Source organism: Phasianus colchicus, chromosome 1 (assembly GCF_987193195.1).
Source record: "Phasianus colchicus chromosome 1, bPhaCol1.hap1.1, whole genome shotgun sequence".
Taxonomy (NCBI): Eukaryota; Metazoa; Chordata; class Aves; order Galliformes; family Phasianidae; genus Phasianus; species Phasianus colchicus.
This window is the reverse complement of record NC_143436.1, coordinates 189,152,495-189,173,251: the sequence shown is the minus strand read 5'-3', so window position 1 is coordinate 189,173,251 and position 20,757 is coordinate 189,152,495. Positions and strand designations below refer to the sequence as shown.

At 41.3% G+C, this 20,757-nt stretch overlaps 2 protein-coding genes across 2 annotated transcripts in view; one reads left to right on the top strand and one right to left on the bottom strand.

Moving 5' to 3' along the window:
* Positions 1–3,359: 3,359 nt before the first annotated feature.
* TYR (tyrosinase) overlaps positions 3,360–20,757 on the top strand; it is a 52,712-nt gene continuing 35,314 nt past the window's right edge. Inside the window, exon 1 of the mRNA XM_031612426.2 lies at positions 3,360–4,999. Within this exon, the coding sequence (XP_031468286.1) occupies positions 4,157–4,999 (843 nt within the window). The 5' untranslated portion in view covers positions 3,360–4,156. The remainder of the gene's footprint in view (positions 5,000–20,757) is intronic.
* LOC149920327 (uncharacterized) lies at positions 13,477–16,101 on the bottom strand. Its single transcript, XM_090134070.1, has one exon. The coding sequence runs from the start codon at positions 15,406–15,408 to the stop codon at positions 13,477–13,479; it is 1,932 nt and encodes a 643-aa protein (XP_089990196.1). The 5' UTR covers positions 15,409–16,101.

The window sequence follows — 20,757 nt, the reverse complement described above, 5'->3', positions numbered from 1 at the left end:
TAGGGGCCGACAACCCACTCATAGCTGAATTCACCCGCGGGTATATCTATCATATCATCAGCTGTGCAGAGAGGATATTAGGTATGCTGCTCCTGAGTTAAAAGTTGATTACTTGCAGGGCTCAGAATCTTTTTTCAGCCTGAGGCCATGCTCCTTTCATACATCTAAATGGGTGTTTAAGTCTTATTTCCAGATATCATACCAAAAAAGGTGTGGGGGTATTTATCTTCAGCTAAAAAGCGTGTGGGAGCTCCTAGTCTGCTTCTCAATAAAGAGCCAAATGCTTACATTCTAATAAGAAACGTGTTTTCTTCTCACCTAAAGACAATAAATTGATTATAGATTGAAAGTAAATATTTTCCTTTTCCTTGCATAAACTTTGAATAATTGGCTTTTTCAAGGTTCTCAGTGCTAGATGGGACTCTTCATAGTAGTATCTATGACATGCTCAAATATCACCGTTCTGCTTTCACCACTCTTTTCCCTCTTCTGGGGGCCAGGCGCCAGATTTGGCTCATGGTTAAGCCACCAAAAATACTGTTAGCTCCATCTGGAACTTGGGATGTGGAAAGGGAAGGAAAACCAATGCTAAGTCCTTCAGCTACATGAAATACAAGCTCAGCAGAAGCTCAGGCAAATGTCTGAAACACAGTGCCTTGTGCAGTGCATAAGGATGCTGATGCTGAACAACAGCAAGGAGCAAGTAGGGATCAGAGAGCATAATTTAAGCCTACTGGTTTGTTGAGTTGAATTTCCTGGCTGGATAATAGCCTATCTTTTCTTACATTTGTCAGTGCTCTCTCATTGTCGAAACGTCCTTGTACTCATCCATCTCGAATAGCCATGTATTATTTTTCTATTTTTCTCTACACTTAATTTTTTTCTCTCCATTAAAACTGGGCAGCATGAACTCTCTCTCTTTATCCAGCTTTTGTTTCTAAATGATTTTATACTTGGCTTTTAAAATAATTTCAAATAAAAGCACATTTTGATTTTCCCAAATTTTTCTCTGCTTAACATAGGCAATTAAACCTCTAACAAACCCACAGAATTCCTAAAAATTATTAAGAAATGATATTGAGACACACTATCTTCACAGTATCATCCAGATGCTAGAAGTTTTTAAAAATCCATTAATATTACCTGACACTTTGATTGCTTCATTCATTTCATTGCTTCAGCAGCCTAAAATCGAAATTTCCAGTAATATCTCCTAAATGTGAGTTAACTCTGGTCAAGAGCTATTTTTGCACTATTTGTAATTTGATTTGTTCTTTTATCTTTGCTCATAATTACATCAGAAAATCATGAGTACTGTCCATGTAAACAATTTGGTTTGGCAATTGCAATGATGCTGAAAAACTAATCCTAAAATGACAAGAAAAATAGCATGTAAGATATCTCACTATTCTGTATCTGTGATGGTTTTCTTATCTGTAATTACTGACAACTCTACAAAGCACTTAAGAACTTTGCAATGAAAGCACATCTTAGGTCTTAAGTATTGTTGTATTACTCTGCTACACTGAAATCAATTCTTCAAGTGACCCAGTTGCAAATTTTTGTGTGGAGTTAAAATTCAGAGCCCCATGCTAGGTTGTTCCTGGAGGTTTCCCCTACAGGACCCAAATTTAATGTGATTCATGGTCATTTTTATTCTAGAATCAGATAAACCTGGATAGGGCCACCAAATTACAGTATATTTTTGGATATAGGAAGTGGTCTGCTACAACCATGCTGATCTTGTGGAAAATCCAGCATTTGTCAGCCTTGAATAAAAAAGTCTTGACTCGTTCTCAGATGTTGGGACTTGTATGTGAGAATGAGGTTTCAGTGCACGCAGCATGATGTTAATCCCCTGGCAAAATTCAAGACAGAATTCTCAGTCTAACGTCTGACTTCAGTTTATACACAAGCTTCAGTTAAAAATAAATGATGGTTCTGTTAGAGTTCTGTCAGAAGTACGAGTTGAATTTTGGGTGGTCATTTGTGCAGCCAGGAGTTGTACTCGATGAATAGCATGGGTCTCTTCCAGCTCAGATATTCCAGAATTCTATGACGATGGGCTGGAGGAATGGAAAGTCGTATGAGGTATTATTAATGACGAGCATTTGGCCTGGATGCAGCACATCAGGTGTGACTATCTCATGTTTTGGTGACTCAGTCATGCAGGGGAATAGGAACATGTATTGTCTTACTTATGGTTGTTTATAGATGGAAAGGTTGATTTTCTAAATACTATCTGAATCACTGACAGTTAATTAAAGGAAGCCTCTGCTCATTGGTAGGTCAAGAAGGGCAGCATATGCTTCTCATCAGTCACATTTCTCATTCAGAGTTTCTCATTCATATAGTTTCACAGAAGATTCCTCTGCTAACCAGCTGCTTCAGAAATGTGTCATATGACAAACGTCAAGACTTGTATTCTCATTTTTTTTAACATTGAACATAAAATCTCCATTGAATATGAACATAACATATTGAATGTGTTTTTGTGTATAGCTATCTGCTTAAATATATATTTAAGTGCTATTCTGGTTCGCTCTGAGGCTTTGCCTCAAGCCTTTCTTAATCCCCACAGCTTTTCATTGAACATTAGAAAATACATATCGTTATCCTCCGAGATGGCTCTCTTCTCATGTGTAGCAGTTTTGCACTAGCCTCCACAGGAGGAACACTAAATGAAATAGATTGCAAAGGTTTCCCAAACAGCCAGGAAGAAAGAAAATAAAATAAATCAAACAAGCAGCATTTCCGTGATGAAATCTGTTTTACAAGCCTAGCATGGGAACAAGGAGAACCAGACAAACAGTAAGCATCAGCCTGTGGTTAGAACTATTTTTGAAAATACAACTCTTTTACCCTTGCTCTTTCTGCTCCAAGAGCCCGCATCACAGGCACCGGCACTCAGAGATAATCTCCCTGAATATCTGAGGCGTAGAAGCCAGCAGGATTAAAGCACCTCGTGCTCCTCAGCACGGTCATGTGATGACCTGCTGATCCCAGCGAAAGGTATCGTTTCCCAGCAGAGATCTCCCTTAGTTCCCTAGGCGTCGTTCCTGCCTTCTGAGGTTCTCTGTAGTCATTATTCTTGCAGGAAAAAAAAAAAAAAAAAGAGATTAAAGCAACTGCAACAATGACAACAAAACTCCTGCAGTTTTAGTAGTAAGAATGATAGCTAAAGAAAAATGCATAATTTAAGTGCAATTTGCCTACAAGTAAACCAACAGCTGTCCCTGCTTCAAGAGGTAATTTCAAAGTAGGTATAACTTCTAATAGTTTTCGTATAGCTCCGCTATTGCAGATCAGGCTTTCTCAGAAAAAAGAGTGAGTTGTCTGGAGTAATGTACTGAGCAAAGCACATAGATTTGGTGCTTCCTGATGGGAGTAAGACAGAAGCCAAGGTTTGGTTTCCAGGTCCTGCTAAAAATACTGTTGTCAAATCTGATACCAAATTGTGTATATTCCCAAAAAACTGAAGAGATTTGGGTGCAGGTTTTGGCATGGAGTTATCTATTAAAATGCTAGACATAACAGGGGAACGAAGATTTTTTTTTCTCGACAATTTTTCACTTCTTAGAGTTACTTTGCCATATGCTGGTCTGGGAAAGCCAGCTAAAGCTGAAATATAAAAAAAGACCAAGCCAAATAATTTATTGTGCCCCCATCCTATCTGCACACTAATAGTCATTTTCCCATTTTTTTGTTCACTGTCCTTATTTAACTGATCAGATTTTCCGGATCTTTTTTCAAACAATAATTTACACAAAAGCATATTATCAAACAATGTTGCCTAATAGCCAACTGTTGCTCCCGTGTCCAGATATTAATCTTACTTCTTCTCCAACTGCAACAAGAAAGCAATCATGTGCTAGGCAGAAGATTAAAATTTTGCAATAATTGCCTTCATTTTGAAACCGTTAGGGGGTGGGGAAAAAAGTCAGTTGGCTTTCATCCACAACATGTGATAGTCAGATTAATCACAGAAGTGTATTCTGCACGTAAATGCATCCAGGGTAGGAATGGGGAAAGACACTGCAGGGTGCACAGTAGCAGAAGTCAGTGGTGAAGCGTTCCCAGTTGGGTGAAGTTTCTTTCACACTCAGGTCATTGGAGCAGTCAGAGAGAACTCTCCATGCACTGAAGCATAACGCTGATGGTCTCCTGCTGCTCTGTGAGGATGTTTCTGTTTTCCACAGGCTTACTGCTGGTCATCCTTCAGCCATCCACTGGGCAGTTCCCCAGAGTCTGTGCGAACACACAAAGCTTGTTGAGGAAGGAGTGCTGTCCTCCCTGGGATGGAGATGGGTCTCCCTGCGGGGAGCGTTCCAACAGAGGAACCTGCCAGCGCATCCTTCTCTCTCAGGCTCCTCTGGGACCACAGTTCCCTTTCTCAGGAGTGGATGACAGAGAGGATTGGCCTTCTGTGTTTTACAACCGGACATGCAGATGCAGAGGCAATTTCATGGGGTTCAACTGTGGGGAGTGCAAGTTTGGCTTCTCAGGACAAAACTGCACTGAAAGGCGACTCAGAACGAGAAGAAACATCTTCCAGCTCACCGTCAGTGAGAAGGACAAGTTCCTTGCCTACCTTACCCTAGCAAAGAATATCCCTAGCAAGGACTATGTCATTGCTACTGGCACATATGCTCAGATGAACAACGGCTCCAACCCCATGTTCAGAAATATCAACGTGTATGATCTCTTCGTCTGGATGCATTATTATGCCTCTCGAGACACTCTTTTAGGTGGCTCCAATGTGTGGAGGGACGTTGATTTTGCCCATGAAGCTCCTGGTTTTCTGCCTTGGCATCGTGCTTTTCTGCTGCTGTGGGAACGTGAGATACAGAAGATAACGGGTGATGAGAACTTCACCATCCCCTATTGGGACTGGCGAGATGCAGAGGACTGTGTGATCTGCACTGATGAATACATGGGTGGCCAACACCCCACCAACCCTAATTTACTCAGCCCAGCATCATTTTTCTCCTCATGGCAGGTAAGGACAGGCAAAGGGATGAAGGTAAGGGGAGGGCAAGAGGAAAGGGCAGAACCAGGGAAAGGAAAAAGCTGATCAAGCCCAAACTATCCAGCCTGACTTCAGGTACTTAAGTGAGGTGCAGTATCTCGAGAGAAAGTAAACTGCTTTCCAGATTTTATGCGGATCTTCATTTAGAGCATTCATTCATCTCTCTATCTCTGCTTTGACTGTAGAACATAGTTTAATTATGAATAGAAGTCAGTCTAGAGGGAGGAAAGTCATGCTTTTGTTTCCAGGCATGAGCTTTAACAGACTGAACAAGGCTTGTGTGTGCTGGAGCAGCCAGCCGAGTTAAAGAAATGTTTATGTATACAGATAGCTAGCAAACAATCACTGAAAAATGGCTGGTGAGTGAATGAAGTAAACGGTTCTAAGAAGATCTACTCCTCTCTGTGACTTTCTACATCAAGAGTTAAAACTATCCAATTAGTCTTGTCTGCTTTCAACATAAATAAGCAAATAACTAAGTAAATAATCCTTAGAGCATGGAAGAAACATCTGTGCTGTTCACCTCAGTAGTTCAAAAGAAAAATAAGAAGTGATCTTTGTTGCTCAAAGGAAATAAGTATGTTCGATAGCTATCCCTTCCACTTACAAACACTGTGAGTTAGTTTGTAAGCCAAGATTACATATTTACCTAGGTGATACAGTCTCATATAATCAAACAATACTGTGCTGTTCTAACACTGAGAGCTTCTAGAGTTTGTTTCGCTTTTGCTCATTATTATCACAGTGCCTAAAATACAGTGGCAGAGGTCTACTGGCTTCTACAGACATACTCCATCATGACAATAACAACAGTCCCTTCTGGCACTGAAGTCTATGATTATGTTGGTGTAAATCTAGCTCTCTTCTATTTATTTCTGTACCAACAACCCAAATGAAGATTGAGCAGTGTTAGTGATTTAATGGGAAGTGAAAGAGATACAAGCCAGCAGCTTGCTGATATTCTGGCCTTACAAAACGATGACTAACTGGGGTTACTGGGCTGGTTTTGTGTATTTAATCTTGACTTGTGCCCTCCAAATAATGTAGTCTGTCTAGTCCTGTAAACTCAAGTATTCCCATCTACTATAGCAGACCTATTTTAGGATGTTCTCTGGCACAAATTTTGTATGCATTATATAAATACATATAAATGTATGTGTATAATTATATTTAGTTGTCCCCCTCACAGGTACTTTTAAGGGACCATTTCTAGGTGGTTGTTTGCATGAAGTTGCACTCTTCAGGAAACTAAGATGTTGTGTCTTATTTTTAGCATAGCTACGGATTATTTCATGCTGTTTGGTCTGATTTTGGGTTTGGAGCAAGGAAATGGACCCAATGATCCTTATAGGTCCCTTCCAATTTGAGATATTCTGCGATTCTGTAATTTGGTCTCAGTGCCCAGGAGCATTCCTGGCCACATATATTTTAGCCATAGACATAAAATGAATAGAATCAAAAAACATGTATTTTGATCTCATATGTAAAGATTACCCTTATTTCTAATAGCATGAATCAAGATGAACTCAACTGACTAAATTGGACTGCATTAACTGAATGAAGTGGATCTGATCCCAGTCTGTGCTCAACTAAATAGAGAGTTACAGGAAATGGTACAAGTGTTAACGTGGAATAAATGAAACTAGAATTGAGCTGGCTATATTTGTCAAGTGGAGCTTTCAGTGCAGTGTACTGTATGAGATAATCAAAGCAGTAGGAGGCAGGTTGTATAAAGGAATCAGCAAGCTGCTAGCAATGTTTTCTAAAAGCCCTGGAGGGATCGAATAGTTAGATTTAGCTCTCTTTTTCAAAGATAGTATTAACTATATCCAAATTCTTAGAACTCCTCCATCCTAGTGATATGTACCCAGACGCTTTGCCAGTCGCAGTGAATATATTTAAGAATTAGTCAGTTTGTAACTTTTCATTTAAGGTTATCGTCATAGATATATTCTGGAAACAAACACATTTTATGAAATCAGTGGCTTTAGAAACACATATATTTTATAACTTCAGTAGGCACAACAACAATATTGTTCGATATTTAAAATGCATTCAGTGTCAGTGTCTACGAGTAAAAACACCTAAGTTCTATGATGAAGCTTTCCAAGTTGTTTCTGAAAGTGAATGTTTATAACTTATATTTTTCAGTCACTTCTGGAATTGTTATACTTTCCAAAATAGCTTCCAGTTTCCAAAATAGCACAGTTTTGAATTCAAAGGGGGTTATTCAACTTTAACATCTACTATCAGCTGCCTTATCTAGGAAAGAATGACCGAGATTAAACAGAGTGACATTTTCAGTCAGTGAGCTTGAGGTGAAGATGCAAAACTAACTGATATTTCTTTATTGGCATTGAATCCAATTTTTAACACTTGCTGACGATGGAATAACTTAGTTGATACAGTTGCTTTAAATAGCAAAAAATAAGAGATTAGAATCTCACTCCAGAAAATTGAAAGGAAACAAACACAGCCTTAGCTTCAACCACAAAGCATAGATCTGCTGCAGAATATGTTGATTATCTAAGCTCTTTAGATAAACAAGAGGATTAAAAAAAAAAAAGAGAGAGAGAGAGAGAGATAAAGAGAGAGAGGGAGAAGAGGAAGATCCAGAAATGTGAAGGAATTTCGGCTTTTAATAAGCATACAGATTAAAAAGAGGGGAAGAGAAACCTCTTGAATAACAAGTCTGAAATGTAGTGTCCTTTTACAATATTAAGTCTTTTTCTAAAGCATAATAAGACAATGTCTGCTACAAGAGGAAATTCTGCTCAAGATACAGTTATGGAATTATTTTAAAAAGGCAAAGTGTCTATTTGCAGAACAGCATCTATCTTTTTTTTTTTATCCCTAAAGAAAGGAGAAAATACTTTATTCCATTGAGAAGTTGCCATGGCAACATGGATACCCATGAATACATGCTGAAATTCTTGCTTTCCCCTTACTTTTATTTGGCATGCTGCTGTTACCACTTAGCTGAGTGAATTATCAGTCCACATTTTCCTCATGTTTGCCACCTAAGTGAAACTTTTGATTCCTGCCTCTGTTTTAACCAGAAAGGGTTCTTTAGTGGTTTTGTTTGTTTGCTTCTTTCATGCTTGAGAGTGGATAGAAAGGATTTTCCTATGCTTTCAGCTACTTGCTTTTGATGATTTAGATGTTGCTTTTAGATTTATTTAGGACTGCATGGCACCTTTACCAAGTTTTATAATTCCATGCCAATTTATCAGAGGGCAAGGTGGGAAATGCAACTCTTCCATGACATTTTGAGAGTTTTATGTTTTACTGTTCATTTCTATAATTATTCAAGCTAATGAATTTGCTAAAGAAATAATTATGATGCCTTGCTTAAATAGCAGTGGGTGAAATTCCACTCTCCTCTTCACCAGAGACGATTTGGGAAAATTACTGAAGTCAATGGAGCTACAAATATAAATAAAAATAAATAAATAAATGCCTACATAAATTGTAAAAGTCTTCTGCAATTAAAAGCAGAATATTTCTGCTGGGATTTAGCATCAGAGTTCTGGGATTATTCCCCATGTGCCAGACAAGCAATGAGGAAAATAATGCAGAGAATATAAATGCTGTTTTAGATTTGTAGTTGTGCAACCAGGCTACACTACTGACTTTATCCTCCATCCCTTGAATTTTCTCTCTCCTAAAAGAAAAGTTATTTGTGAGAAGTAATTGCATAGCGTGGAGGGCTGCCTACTCTCAGCTGTGGTGGTGCAAGCCTGGAGCCAATCCTTTGATGTAAGCACCAAGAATTTCCCTTAGCACTTCTTTCTGTATCGTCCTGCAGAACTACAAATGGAAATAAGTTCCAAATATACCAAGTGGATACAAGGCTCTTGAACTAATAATGGCAATACTTTAGATCCATTACCTGGAAATATGACTTGATAAGAAATAATAATTTCTGTTATTCAGGCACTGTTACTTAATTCTAAGCACAGCTTATCACGGAGCTGTACTGCTAGTTGAATAATCTGAGGGAATCATTTGAAGCACTGTTTTCTATCCACCTTTAAAAATGGAAATCATAGAATGGCTTAGGTTGGAGGGGACCTTAAAGATCAGCACTTTCAACCCCCTTGCCACATGCTAACAGTCAGCCACTGGATCAAGCTGCCCTGGGCCTCATCCAACCTAGACTAGAACGCCTCCAAAGATGGGGCATCCACAGCTCTCTGGGCAGACTGTCCCAGAGCCTCACCATTCTCTGAGTAAAAAATTTCTTCCTAACATCTAACTTAAATCTACCTTATTTTAGTTTAAAGCTGTTCTCTCTTGTCCTATCACTTTTGGACTGTGTAAAAAGTCAGTTCCCTTCTTGCTTGTAAGCACCCTTCAAGTACTGGTAGGCTGCAATGAGGTCTCCCTCAACCTTTCTTCATAGGAGAGGTACTCTAGCCCTTTGATCATTCTCATGGCTTCCTCTGGACCTGCTCCAACACATCCACATCCTTCCTGTACTGGGGACCCAAGACTTGGACACAGTACTCCAGCTGGGGCCTCACAAGGGCAGAGGAGAAGGAGACAATCACCTCTCTCTGATGGTCTTTTGATGCAGCCCAGGATGCAGTTGGCTTCTAGGCTGTAAGAGAACACTGCTGGCTCTTGTCTAGCTTTTTGTCCATTGGGAGCCCCAAGTCCATCTCTGCAGAACTGCTCACAATGAGTTCTTCTCCCTGACTGTACCCGTATCTGGGATTGCCCCAACCAAGTGCGACACTTGGCACTTGGTCTTGTTAAACCACATTAGATATTTGTGTGCCCACTTTTCAAGCATGTCCAGGTGGTTTCCTGCCTCATCATCCTGATTTCTTTTGCTGGAGGATGGAGAGCTCTTGTGCTCTCAAAAAGGCAACCTTAGGGTGCTGCTAGCTATGTTATGTTTCTTTGTCCCCATGTAGAGTTTTCCAGGCGATTTCATCCAACAACTCTTTATACAGCCTGAAGTTCACTCTCCTGAAGTTCAGGGTCCTGATTCCATTCTTTGCTAAGCCTGAGTTCCTCGAGATCACAGATTTGACCAGGACATGGTCACTGCAGCCTGGGCTACCTTCAATGTTAGTATCTTTAAAATTCTCCTCTATGTTGGTGAGCAGTAGGTCCAGCATTTTTTCACCTCTTGTCGGTCTGTCCAATACTTGAACTAGAAAGTTATCATTAATGGACTTCCAGGGGCAAAATTCTTTTCCCCGAAGACCCAGGTTGACCCCATTGGTAGCCATCAAGCCAGGTGTCAAGCAAACCATCCATTGTCAAAAAAGCCAAAATTCCTGCAGTGGCACCAGCGTCTTAGCCGCTTATTTATCAGATGGGTTTTCCTGGTCCTCTCAGTATCCCTCAAAGCCACTGAAAGGATAGAGAAAAATATCACCTCTACCCTCCCTCCATCCACTGGCTGCTTGAGTCTCCTGTGGTCCCTTTTGATAGCCCTCAGGCTTCCCTCTTGAGGGATAATAATTAGTGGGGCAAGCCAGACTAGGGAATCTCCTAGAAATGTCCCTTACCTAGGCCCTGGGGAGGCAGCATACTTCCCTGCAGGTAGGGTCTGGCTGACAGATGAGGACCTCTTTTCCTCTCAGAATTGGTGGAGAAAGTCTTGAGGCATGGAGTTGACCTCCTCGCCCTTGACAACATCCTGGGTGGACATTCCTCTGTATCCTCATTTATCCATTCCTCGAGTTCTAGAGCCCCAAACCTCTGGTAAAAACAATTAAAAATAGGAACACCACAAACCTAACAATTCTTAAACCAGCCACAGCAAGTGCAGCCAGTTGGGCTTCCTCTGCCTTTTAATGTCATTGTAATCTGAAAGTAACTGTACAGGATCATGAGGTTGGATATTGGCCATTAGTTGGCTCTTCTCAGTATGTTTTAATAGCTACTGAATTTCACAAAAAAAAAGCATTTTCTTTCTTTTTATTTATTTGTAATTCACTAGAAAAAAATCCTACCTATAAAAAGATGGGTCTGAGAATTTGTGGTGGACACAGATACAGCAACACTGAGAGGGCACAACTTGGAGACAGAGAGATCAGGGAATCACAGTTTATCGAGCCAGAAAGACTTTATGAATATTGCAGCCCTAATTGATAGCAGAGTTTTCTTCTCCTCCCCAGCAACATTTTGAAGTGTTGAGTGCAATGCAAGTATCCACCAGTTTGGGGCTGCCTCTGAGCAAATAGACAAAACTCATCAACTTCTGGAGGCTGAGAAAATACCTTGCAGGGCCTGGATTTGTTTTAGAGCTGTCACTTTACATTTGTCTCATCTATTTGTAGCCTTGAGTTTCATAGCTAGCATAGTTTCATTGTTAATGCTTATGCTGGAAGGGTCACAGAGATAATTAATGACCTTTCACTTGCATAAAGAACACATATAAAGGTTTTTAGAATTTCTTTGAAGTTTTACTTTACAAATTTTCTTTTTTCTTTGTCTGTTTTACCTTCCCATTTCTGCTAACATTCAGGAGTACATGAAGAATTAGATATAAATATACACAATCTCTTAGAAACCATTTGGGCTGCTATAGACATAGCACCTGCTAAAGTGCTGCCTATAAAAGTAAGCTCCCAAAGTACAGTTTGTTCTATTGTAGATTTGGGGATTTCCCTGTATTTTTCCTCTTTGGTGAAGAAATGCCTGAGCTTTGCCACTTAGTTAGGATTAGATTATATCTTACAATTATGGTTACTAACCATATCTCTCAATACCACATCTCCACCGTTTCTGGAATACCTCCAAGGTCAGTGACTTCACTACCTCCCTGGCATCACGCAACTGATGCCACTTGGAGGAACCTTTCCTTTAAACATCCAGTTCAACACTGGTAGTCGAGGTGCCAGAAGGAGCTGTGTTTCAGTACCGACCACTTCAGAAGCAGCCCGAACCCCCTCATACGCGGCTAAGATCTCCTTTTCAGTTGGAGTGTAGCCCTCTTCCGACCCCTTGTAGGCCCGACTCCAGAATCCCAGGGGTCGGCCTCGGGTCTCTCCTGAGGCTCTCTGCCACAAGCTCCAAGTGGGGCCTTTCTCTCCAGCAGCAGTGTAGAGGATGTTCTTTATATCCTGCCCTGTCCGTACTGGCCCTAAGGCCACGGCACGGGCTATCTCTTGCTTAATCTGTTCAAAAGCCTGCTGCTGCTCGGGGCCCCATGTAAACTCATTCTTCATTCGCGTCACATGATAAAGGGGGCTTACGATGAAGCTATAGTTTGGAACATGCATTCTCCAAAAGCCCACTACACCCAAAAAAGATTGTGTCTCTTTCTTACTAGTGGGTGGAGACATAGCGGTGATTTTGTTGATCACATCTGTCGGGATGTGACGACGGCCATCTTGCCACTTTATACCTAGGAACTGAATCTCCTGAGCAGGTCCTTTCACTTTGCTCCGCTTAATAGCAAAACCAGCACGCAGAAGAATCTGGATTATTCGCTCTCCTTTTGTGAAGACTTCTTCTGCTGTATCGCCCCACACAACGATATCATCAATGTACTGCAAGTGCTCAGGGGCACTGCCCTGTTCTAATGCAGTTTGGATCAACCCGTGGCAAATGGTTGGGCTGTGTTTCCACCCCTGGGGCAAACGGTTCCAAGTATACTGAACACCCCTCCAGGTGAAAGCAAACTGTGGCCTACATTCTTTGGCCAAAGGAATGGAGAAAAAGGCATTAGCAATGTCAATGGTGGCATACCATTTGGCTGCTTTTGATTCCAGTTCATACTGGAGTTCTAACATGTCCGGCACAGCAGCACTCAGTGGGGGTGTGACCTCATTCAGGCCACGATAGTCCACCGTCAGCCTCCATTCTCCGCTGGCTTTACGCACTGGCCATATGGGGCTGTTAAAAGGCGAGTGAGTTTTGCTGATCACTCCCTGACTCTCTAGTTGACGAATCAACTTATGAATGGGGAGCAAGGAATCCCTGTTGGTACGGTACTGCCGTCTGTGCACTGTTTTTGTAGCAATTGGTACCTGTTGCTCTTTTACTTGTAGCAACCCCACAACAGACGGATCTTCTGACAGGCCAGGCAAAACAGACAGCTGCTTAATGTTGTTTGTGTCTACAGCAGCTATTCCAAAGGCCCATCGATACCCCTTAGGATCCTTGAAATGCCCCCTTCTGAGGTAATCAATACCAAGTATACATGGAGCCCCTGGACCAGTCACAATAGGGTGCTTTTGCCAGTTCCTACCAGTGAGGCTTATCTCGGCCTCCAACACAGTCAATTCTTGAGAGCCCCCAGTCACTCCAGAAATATGGATTGATTCTGTCCCTTCATAAGTCGAGGGCATCAGAGTGCACTGTGCACCAGTATCCACCAATGCCTTATATTTCAGTGGTTCTGATGTGCCAGGCCATCGGATCCACACAGTCCAATAAACTCTATTATCCCTTTCCCCCCCCTGACTGAGGGCAGGGCCCCTCTATTCATTACCTGTGGTAACCGGAGCAACTGCACTGGCGGTTGATCTGCCTTGTAATTCTCTCACCCGTGCTCGTAGTACATGAGTAGCTTGGTCGTGCCACTTCCTCATGTCTTCTCCATGGTCACGTAAGTAACGCCACAAGGCAAGTCGCGATGTAGGATTCCTTCCTGGAGCTGGAGAGCGTTTGCCTCTAACAGCTGAGATTTTTGATTTTGCACCTGAGAAGGAGGGTTCATCATCTTTAGTTAGTTGGATCCACATTTGTTCCATCATTTCCTTCATCTCCTTCAGTAGACTCTTTTGACTATTCTGATCTTCATCAAGCGTTTCTGATACTTCTACAGGTTTGTCACGATTCATCAGTGAAGACACTTGCTCTTGGACTTTATTCAGTTGCTCCGTCATTTGTGAGATGGCGGCGATGGCGGCGCGAGTTGGGGGTAGCTGTTGTTCATAGCTTTGGAGCATAAGAATCAATTCATAAACTAAGGGGCTTCTCTGTTGGTCCTGGTATCTGTCCGATGCGGCCAATAGTGCAGAGGCGTATCTGGCTGGTGCTGTTGATGTGAGTTGCTGCCACATTTCACGCGTTGTTCTCACTCTCTCAGGGTCATGGCCTTGTGGGTCGTTAAAAACACAGTTCGGGTCATACAACATTTCCACCACGGCTATTTCCCTCAAATACTGGATACCCTGTTCAACTGTATCCCATCTTTTCGTCACAGGCTTCAAGCCACTTTTGAAGGGGTACCTTTCCTTCACGGCTGTTAATACTCGTTCCCAGAGGGAGGCAGCCCCATCCAGACATCGACTAATTCCTCTGTCAATAGCTGGATCTCTGGCAATGGCTCCTAGTTGGCGAGCTTCGTTACCATCTAGAGACAAGCTACTGGCCCCGTCGTCCCAACAGCGAACTAACCAGGAAACGATACTTTCATTTGGGCGCCGTGTAAATTCCTTTCTTGAGCCTTGGATTTCAGTCATCTTCAGAGGCCGACGAGTAGTAATAGAAACTTCCTCTTCATCACTCTCTTCTGCATGTCTCTTAGTTTTTCCTTTTGCCTTTCTTGATGTTGGTGGTTTCGAGGAGGGCCCCTCAGCTGGATCTTCCTCCACCTCCTCCTCCTCCTCTTCTTCTTTTTTCCGTTCTAGACGTGAGGGCACTCGTTTCCATTTCTTGCCCTCCACAGGGGCAACTGATATTGTTACTGGTGTCTCCTGTAATTGATCAGATTTGACTTTCCCTTTGGCTTGAATCTCAGCTCGGAAACTCTCTCTCTCCAAAACAGTATTATATAGAGCACGGTAAGCACAAGCCAAACCCCAAATAAGTTGTACCTCCTTAGATTTACCTAAGCCGCACTGCCCCTGTTCCAAATACTGGCTAAGTTTCTGGGGATCCCACAGGTGCTCAAGAGTGAAATCCCATGACATTGCGGGTCCCAGTGCTTCTAAGATTTTTCCTAAACCTCCCCATATTCCCTGCCAGTCAGCATTCTCTGGTTCTGGAGGAGACTCCTTCTGCTTACTATTCCTGTATAGGACTACATTCAGGGAGAGTGATATTACGACCACAAGCATGAGAGTTAACTCAGCATTGGAAAAGCGTCTGATAAACCAAAAGGAAAACCTGGAAACTGGTTTGAACATCGTGTGGTTTGTAAAATTAGCTATTCCATCTGGGATGTAGTTGCTTGTGAAATTAGCCATTCCATCCGGGATGCAAGTGTCAAAATTCGTATTAAACATTGCATATAGGTACCAAGATAGGTACCATACAGGCGTCTCCGTCAGTGCCCATATGTAGTTATATATGTACACAAGTCCACAACAAGTAATGATGACATTGATGATTCGCCAGTAGGTCGCGAGAAACACCATAGCTTTTAATCCCTTACTCAGCGCTCCCACGAAAAAGAGTGGGTTCATCGCTGGTTTCTGCTCAAAAAGGGTTAATGAACTGAAACTAACAAGAGGGGGGGGGAAAGGAAAAAAAAGGCACTACCCAGACTAAGCAGTGCTCAAAGTTTACAAATATCCCAGAATACTGGCAGTACGCCTGGTCTTTCAAGGTCAAGTTTCCCAGCACAAAACCTGAACTACTGATAATGCTCCCTAACGAAGCTCTCTAAGAGCAGAGAGCGAGATTCGTTCTAAGAGCCAAAAAGCAAAAACCAAAAACAAAAGGCAGCTATGCCCGCATTCTCCACCAAAAATCTGTCACGGAATTAACTAGATCAGTTTATGCCCGTGACAGGGGGCAGTAGGGCCCTGCCCTCCCCACCCCCCACCTGGGCCCACAAAATGGGAAGGAAGGGGGAAAAGGAAAAAAACAGCAGCAACAATCTATGGAGGTAAACTTATTTTACTAACTATGATATCGGAATACAAAATAATACAATATAATACAATCTAATTGAAATTGAGACTAATAAATCAAATAAGATATGAGAGAGAGTTCCCGAGACCGAGTCAAACCTGAAAAGCTTGGAACGGCTAGGAAAGCACCCTCCAGCACCCACTGCCAGGCAGTAAGAGACCGTCCCCCCGGAAGGGTCAGATCCCGTGACTTCCGTAATGTATAGGGATAGGTACGTAGAGTTAGAGCATTAACACTTCAATTCCAGTACATGATGTTTTGATGTGGAATATTGAAAATCAAATAAGCAAAAACCAAAACCATGACACCTGGGCAGCCTGTGCCAGTGCATAAACACTCTTTCTGAGAAGAAATTTTTCCTAATGTTCAACCTGAATCTCTCCTGGTGCAACTTGAGGCCATTCCCTCTAGTCCTACCTCTAGTTATGTGAGAGATGAGGCCAATCCCCAGCTCGCCACAGCCTCCCTTCAGCTGGAGTGATAAGGTCCCTCCCCAGATTGCTCTCCTCTGGACTGAACAATCCCAGCTCCCTCAGCCATTTCCCATAAGATTTGTGCTCCAGAACCCTCACAACTTTGCTGTCCTTCTCTGCACACATTCCAGGGCTTCAATGTTTTTCTTGTAGTGAGGGACCCAAAACTGAACACAGTCCTGGAGATGTGAGTGCTGAGTACAGAGGGATGACCAAATGCAGCAAAGGACAGCTTGGAAATGCCCATTTCTCACCCCTGGGAGAGGCACGTTGTGCCCCATAGACAAGTGGTTGGCTGCACTCCGAAGTGTTATTTTATTCTGTATTAACCTGGAGCATAGAACTACAAAAACGTTCTGATACATCTTCCAGACAGGGGTAGATTTGTGGTTTGTGGGCTCATAGGAGGAACAGAGTTAGGAACTGGCTGTCTGAGGAAGCAGTATGCAGAGGTGCAGATTCAGTTCTTAGTGGCGGCACTTCCTCAGCAACCAAAGGAATTTCAGATCACTTTTTCAGTGAGCAGCCATTTCAACACCCAAGAAAATTATTCACCAACTTTTCCAGGTGTTCAGGTTGTATGTTACATGTACTGCATGTCTCTATGTAATAAGCAAAAATAATTTGGCACTCAAAACTCCAAAGCTTTGAATTTAAAAGCGGTAGATAAAAGACTGAACTTTGCCAAAAGCGATTCCTTTTACTTCAGCCCAGGGGCTGGCCTGTGCAAGCAGGAGCAAAGTGAACAGCAGCAATGCTTCTGCACATTTACAGCCTGTTTTCTAAGAAATGATACAAAGAGCTGTGCAGAAGATCTCAGCTGCAGTGCACCAAGGGATTTTTTTTATTTTATTTTTTATTTTTTGGTGCTACAAAGCCCATGAATGTTGCTGTGCATTCTGGACTGCCATCTACTGGCGTTTGCTCTGCTTATTGCTTACATAAGCTGTTCCTCAGAGAATCTTTGTAACAATTTCTGTGGAGCCAGTGGATTTGTGCATACAGACACTGGGTGCAGGTTGAATGTGAGGCTTTGTTTAGGATGAACAGAGAAATTTGCTCAGGACTGTTTCAAAGTGGAATACAAAATGTGTTTAAAGAGCATGTTTTTTTAGTAGAAAGACCTCATACTGAATGGAAAAAAAAAAAAAAAGGCAATTCTGTGACCTATTTTGTGTAAACATTATGCAGGTTAAATCCAGAAGGATTAAAAAAAAGATACTTTTGACTGTCCTGTGTGCTTTTACTGCTAACACTTCACCTGACTGATAAAACAGCAAATAATATTTTCAGGATAGAACTATAACTTGTAACAACTAAATCACACCTTTATGTGTGGTATATATGGAAAATCATCCAACCTCATTTTACAGCCAGACTTCAATGTTTGGTTCAGGGCAGGAAGGACACAGTTAAGCACTTTCCTGCCCCTTATGTGGGCATTTCATGATCATTCACTACCAGGTGCCTTACAGCATCTTGCTTCTGTTCAGTTAGTCAGTTAACAAGGGCTACACAGAGGCACAAATTGAATAAAAAAATAACACTTTAGGCATTTCTAAGCCTCCTAACACTGAGTGTAATTAAATCACACTAAAAACAAACAAACAAAACAACAGGGAAATGTTCTTTCGTTTAGATATATTTGAGCTCATGCTTGAAAGCTCCCTGAGCGTCTGAGATGGCAGTTGTGAAAGCAATACATGATTCCTCTTTATATGAGCAGGGTTATATCTCTGGGTGGTGGGCAGAGGATGAAAAGACAAGAGATGACAAGGCAGCAAAGCCAGGAGAAGCTCTATGAAAGGATTGGAGAAAACCAAGCTAGAAAGAAAGCTTTTGTGATTGCAGTTTCTGAACCAAGTGCTGACTTGGAAAAGAGTTGAGATCCACCAGGCAAGGCTCACTAGTTTTCTTCACTAGTGCATTTACAGGGACTTCAGATTGTGCATTCTTTATAAGCAAAAAAATTACTATAAAATCTCCCACATGAATCATCCCCCTGCTTTCCTTTTAACTTTGGTTGAACTTCATCAGAGTAATGAGAAAACAGTCATCAAAACAGCTGTGTAGCTGTGCTTTGTGTTTTCAAGTGTAGGTCTCTCCATCTTGCTACCCCTTCCTTCTTGGTGAAATCTAAAAATAAATTTCTTGGAAGCACAATTCTCAGGAGAATTGCCAAGAGAAATTGAGTTCTGTGCATGTTAAATCCTGCTGGACAATCACCTTCAGCCTCCAAGGGCACCTTAGCAGTTTTAATATACCAGAGCAAATTTCAGTTAACAAAGCAGTCTCAATGGATAAATTTCTCTGATAAGCTTTCTTATCTCCTCAAAAAAAAAAAGAAAAAAAAAATTATTCATGAGATTCATATTCACAAGAAGCTTATCATTTAAGAACTCCAGATCCTTAAGAAATCTAGGTTATATCACCAGCTCTGTCACACTTTTTATATGAATTAGTGGACAAATCACTTAGAAAAGTATTCTCATCTCCTTCCAGTCTTCCAAAAGTTTGTTAGGCTGTGAAGCACGTTGCCTTTGACTCTGTCTTAAGTGACTTCAGAGGCATATCCATGCCTCCAGGGTGTGATTCATCCCATCCTAATGCAGGAACAGAACATTAAGCAGAACATTTAATTTTGCTTTCCTTGCTAACTGCAGTCCAGAGACTGTTCCCACATTGATTTTTCTTACATTTTCTTTCACTGTCTTAATCAATGGAGAGAGCTTGGCACCCCTGGAAGTAAGTACATCTCAGTTACCAGACATCTGGTTTTGGGAGGGCTGAATCACACTCTGGAGATGCCTCTCTCTATTGATTGCAGAGGTTGCCCTAAAGTGTTTCTTTGTTCCTGGCAATTTTGTACACAACTAGCAGTGGCAAAGTAAATCTCCCATTCACTTCTTTCCATAACAGAGATCATTACATTTCTCCACCTTATTCAATGGAAATATGGTGCTTTCAACCACCTTCTCCATTGTTTCGGTTGATGAAACAAGGATACACTTCCAGGATGAAAAACTTTTGAATGTATATCACTCAAAATTGAGACTTTTTCTTTCTCCATTCAATTTCTCATAAATTACATTGATTACCTGCTAATCACAGAATCCTATTTGAAGAGATCTCTAGTTTTTTGGAGGCATTTTGTTTTGGTCACTTTTTTGTTTGTGTTGTTGTTTGTTTGTTTTAAGAAAAAAATGTAAAGCATTAGATAGCAGATTTGGTTTGGACTCTCAACCTCTCCTGAGGTGCCAATGAAACAACTCCCTGGAAGGTTTGAGCCACTGTTGCTCTTTTTGGTAAATGCATCAACTGTACCACCAGGTAGGACCACCAAATCATCTGACATTATCTTCTGCTTGTTATTGTGCCATTGCATTTTCATCCATCCTCCATTCTCCATCCTGACTCCCCACCAGGCAATGTCCTGAATATAAAGTAGAAATATTTGTTAGAACATGTACAAACTTCCTATGGGTTTATTTTAAAAGAACTCATATATGTATGTATATAAATTCCTCCTTTTTATTCCCATTATTTTTATGGTCAAACAGTGGATGCAATGAGATCTAGTGTGTGAGAGCTTTTATAATGGGCATGAGAGATGCATGGCGATTAAAGGAGCTATGTCTTCAGGTTAAGTTCTTGTGGCTTAAAAAGGTAGCTAGCAGCACCTGAGTAACATAGACAGTCTGTGTAGCCACTTTTAACCTATGGCAAATGTGAAGGAGTTTGACTCATAATAAACTGTATATCACATGAATTTGCATTGATCTACCTTGCTTGTTCAGGAGTCTCAGATTGAACTGGAAGTTGACATCCCCAGTCATTTGGCAGTTATCTCATAAATAATGACTTGTTATGTCATGGAACTTTGCTTTTGAATCCACAGATTATGGCAGTATTTAATACTTTTCCAATATCCATGAACACAGCACCTCAGATTTTGATATACGTGCATCTTCATAACATTCTTGTGAAGAACATGGTATTTTCTCATTTTGTACATAAAAAATCATCAAGATACAGTGAAACTAAGTCCATTTAGTCCATTTAGTTTGACAAAGCACAGATGATAGATATTTTCAGACCAAATTACAATTGTTTTCATGTTCCAAGTCAACAATTTTCTCCTTTACTGCATAGGGAGACAAGTCCATGATTATGGCTTTGTTCAGTAGTCTGTTGAAGCCAAAAGCCTCCTTTTTGCAACAGCAGCAGAAGGTTTAACTCTGTTTGAATCCTGCTACACTGATTGATAACACTGAATTTAGCTTTTGTGAGTTTCCAAGCACAAATAAACGGTGACACATTAGCCCAAATGGACAGTCACTGGTGCATTATTTCAAAATTTGCACCATGGTAGGGTGATATTTTCTATGAAATATCTTCTTATATTAAAATATTACAAAGACAATT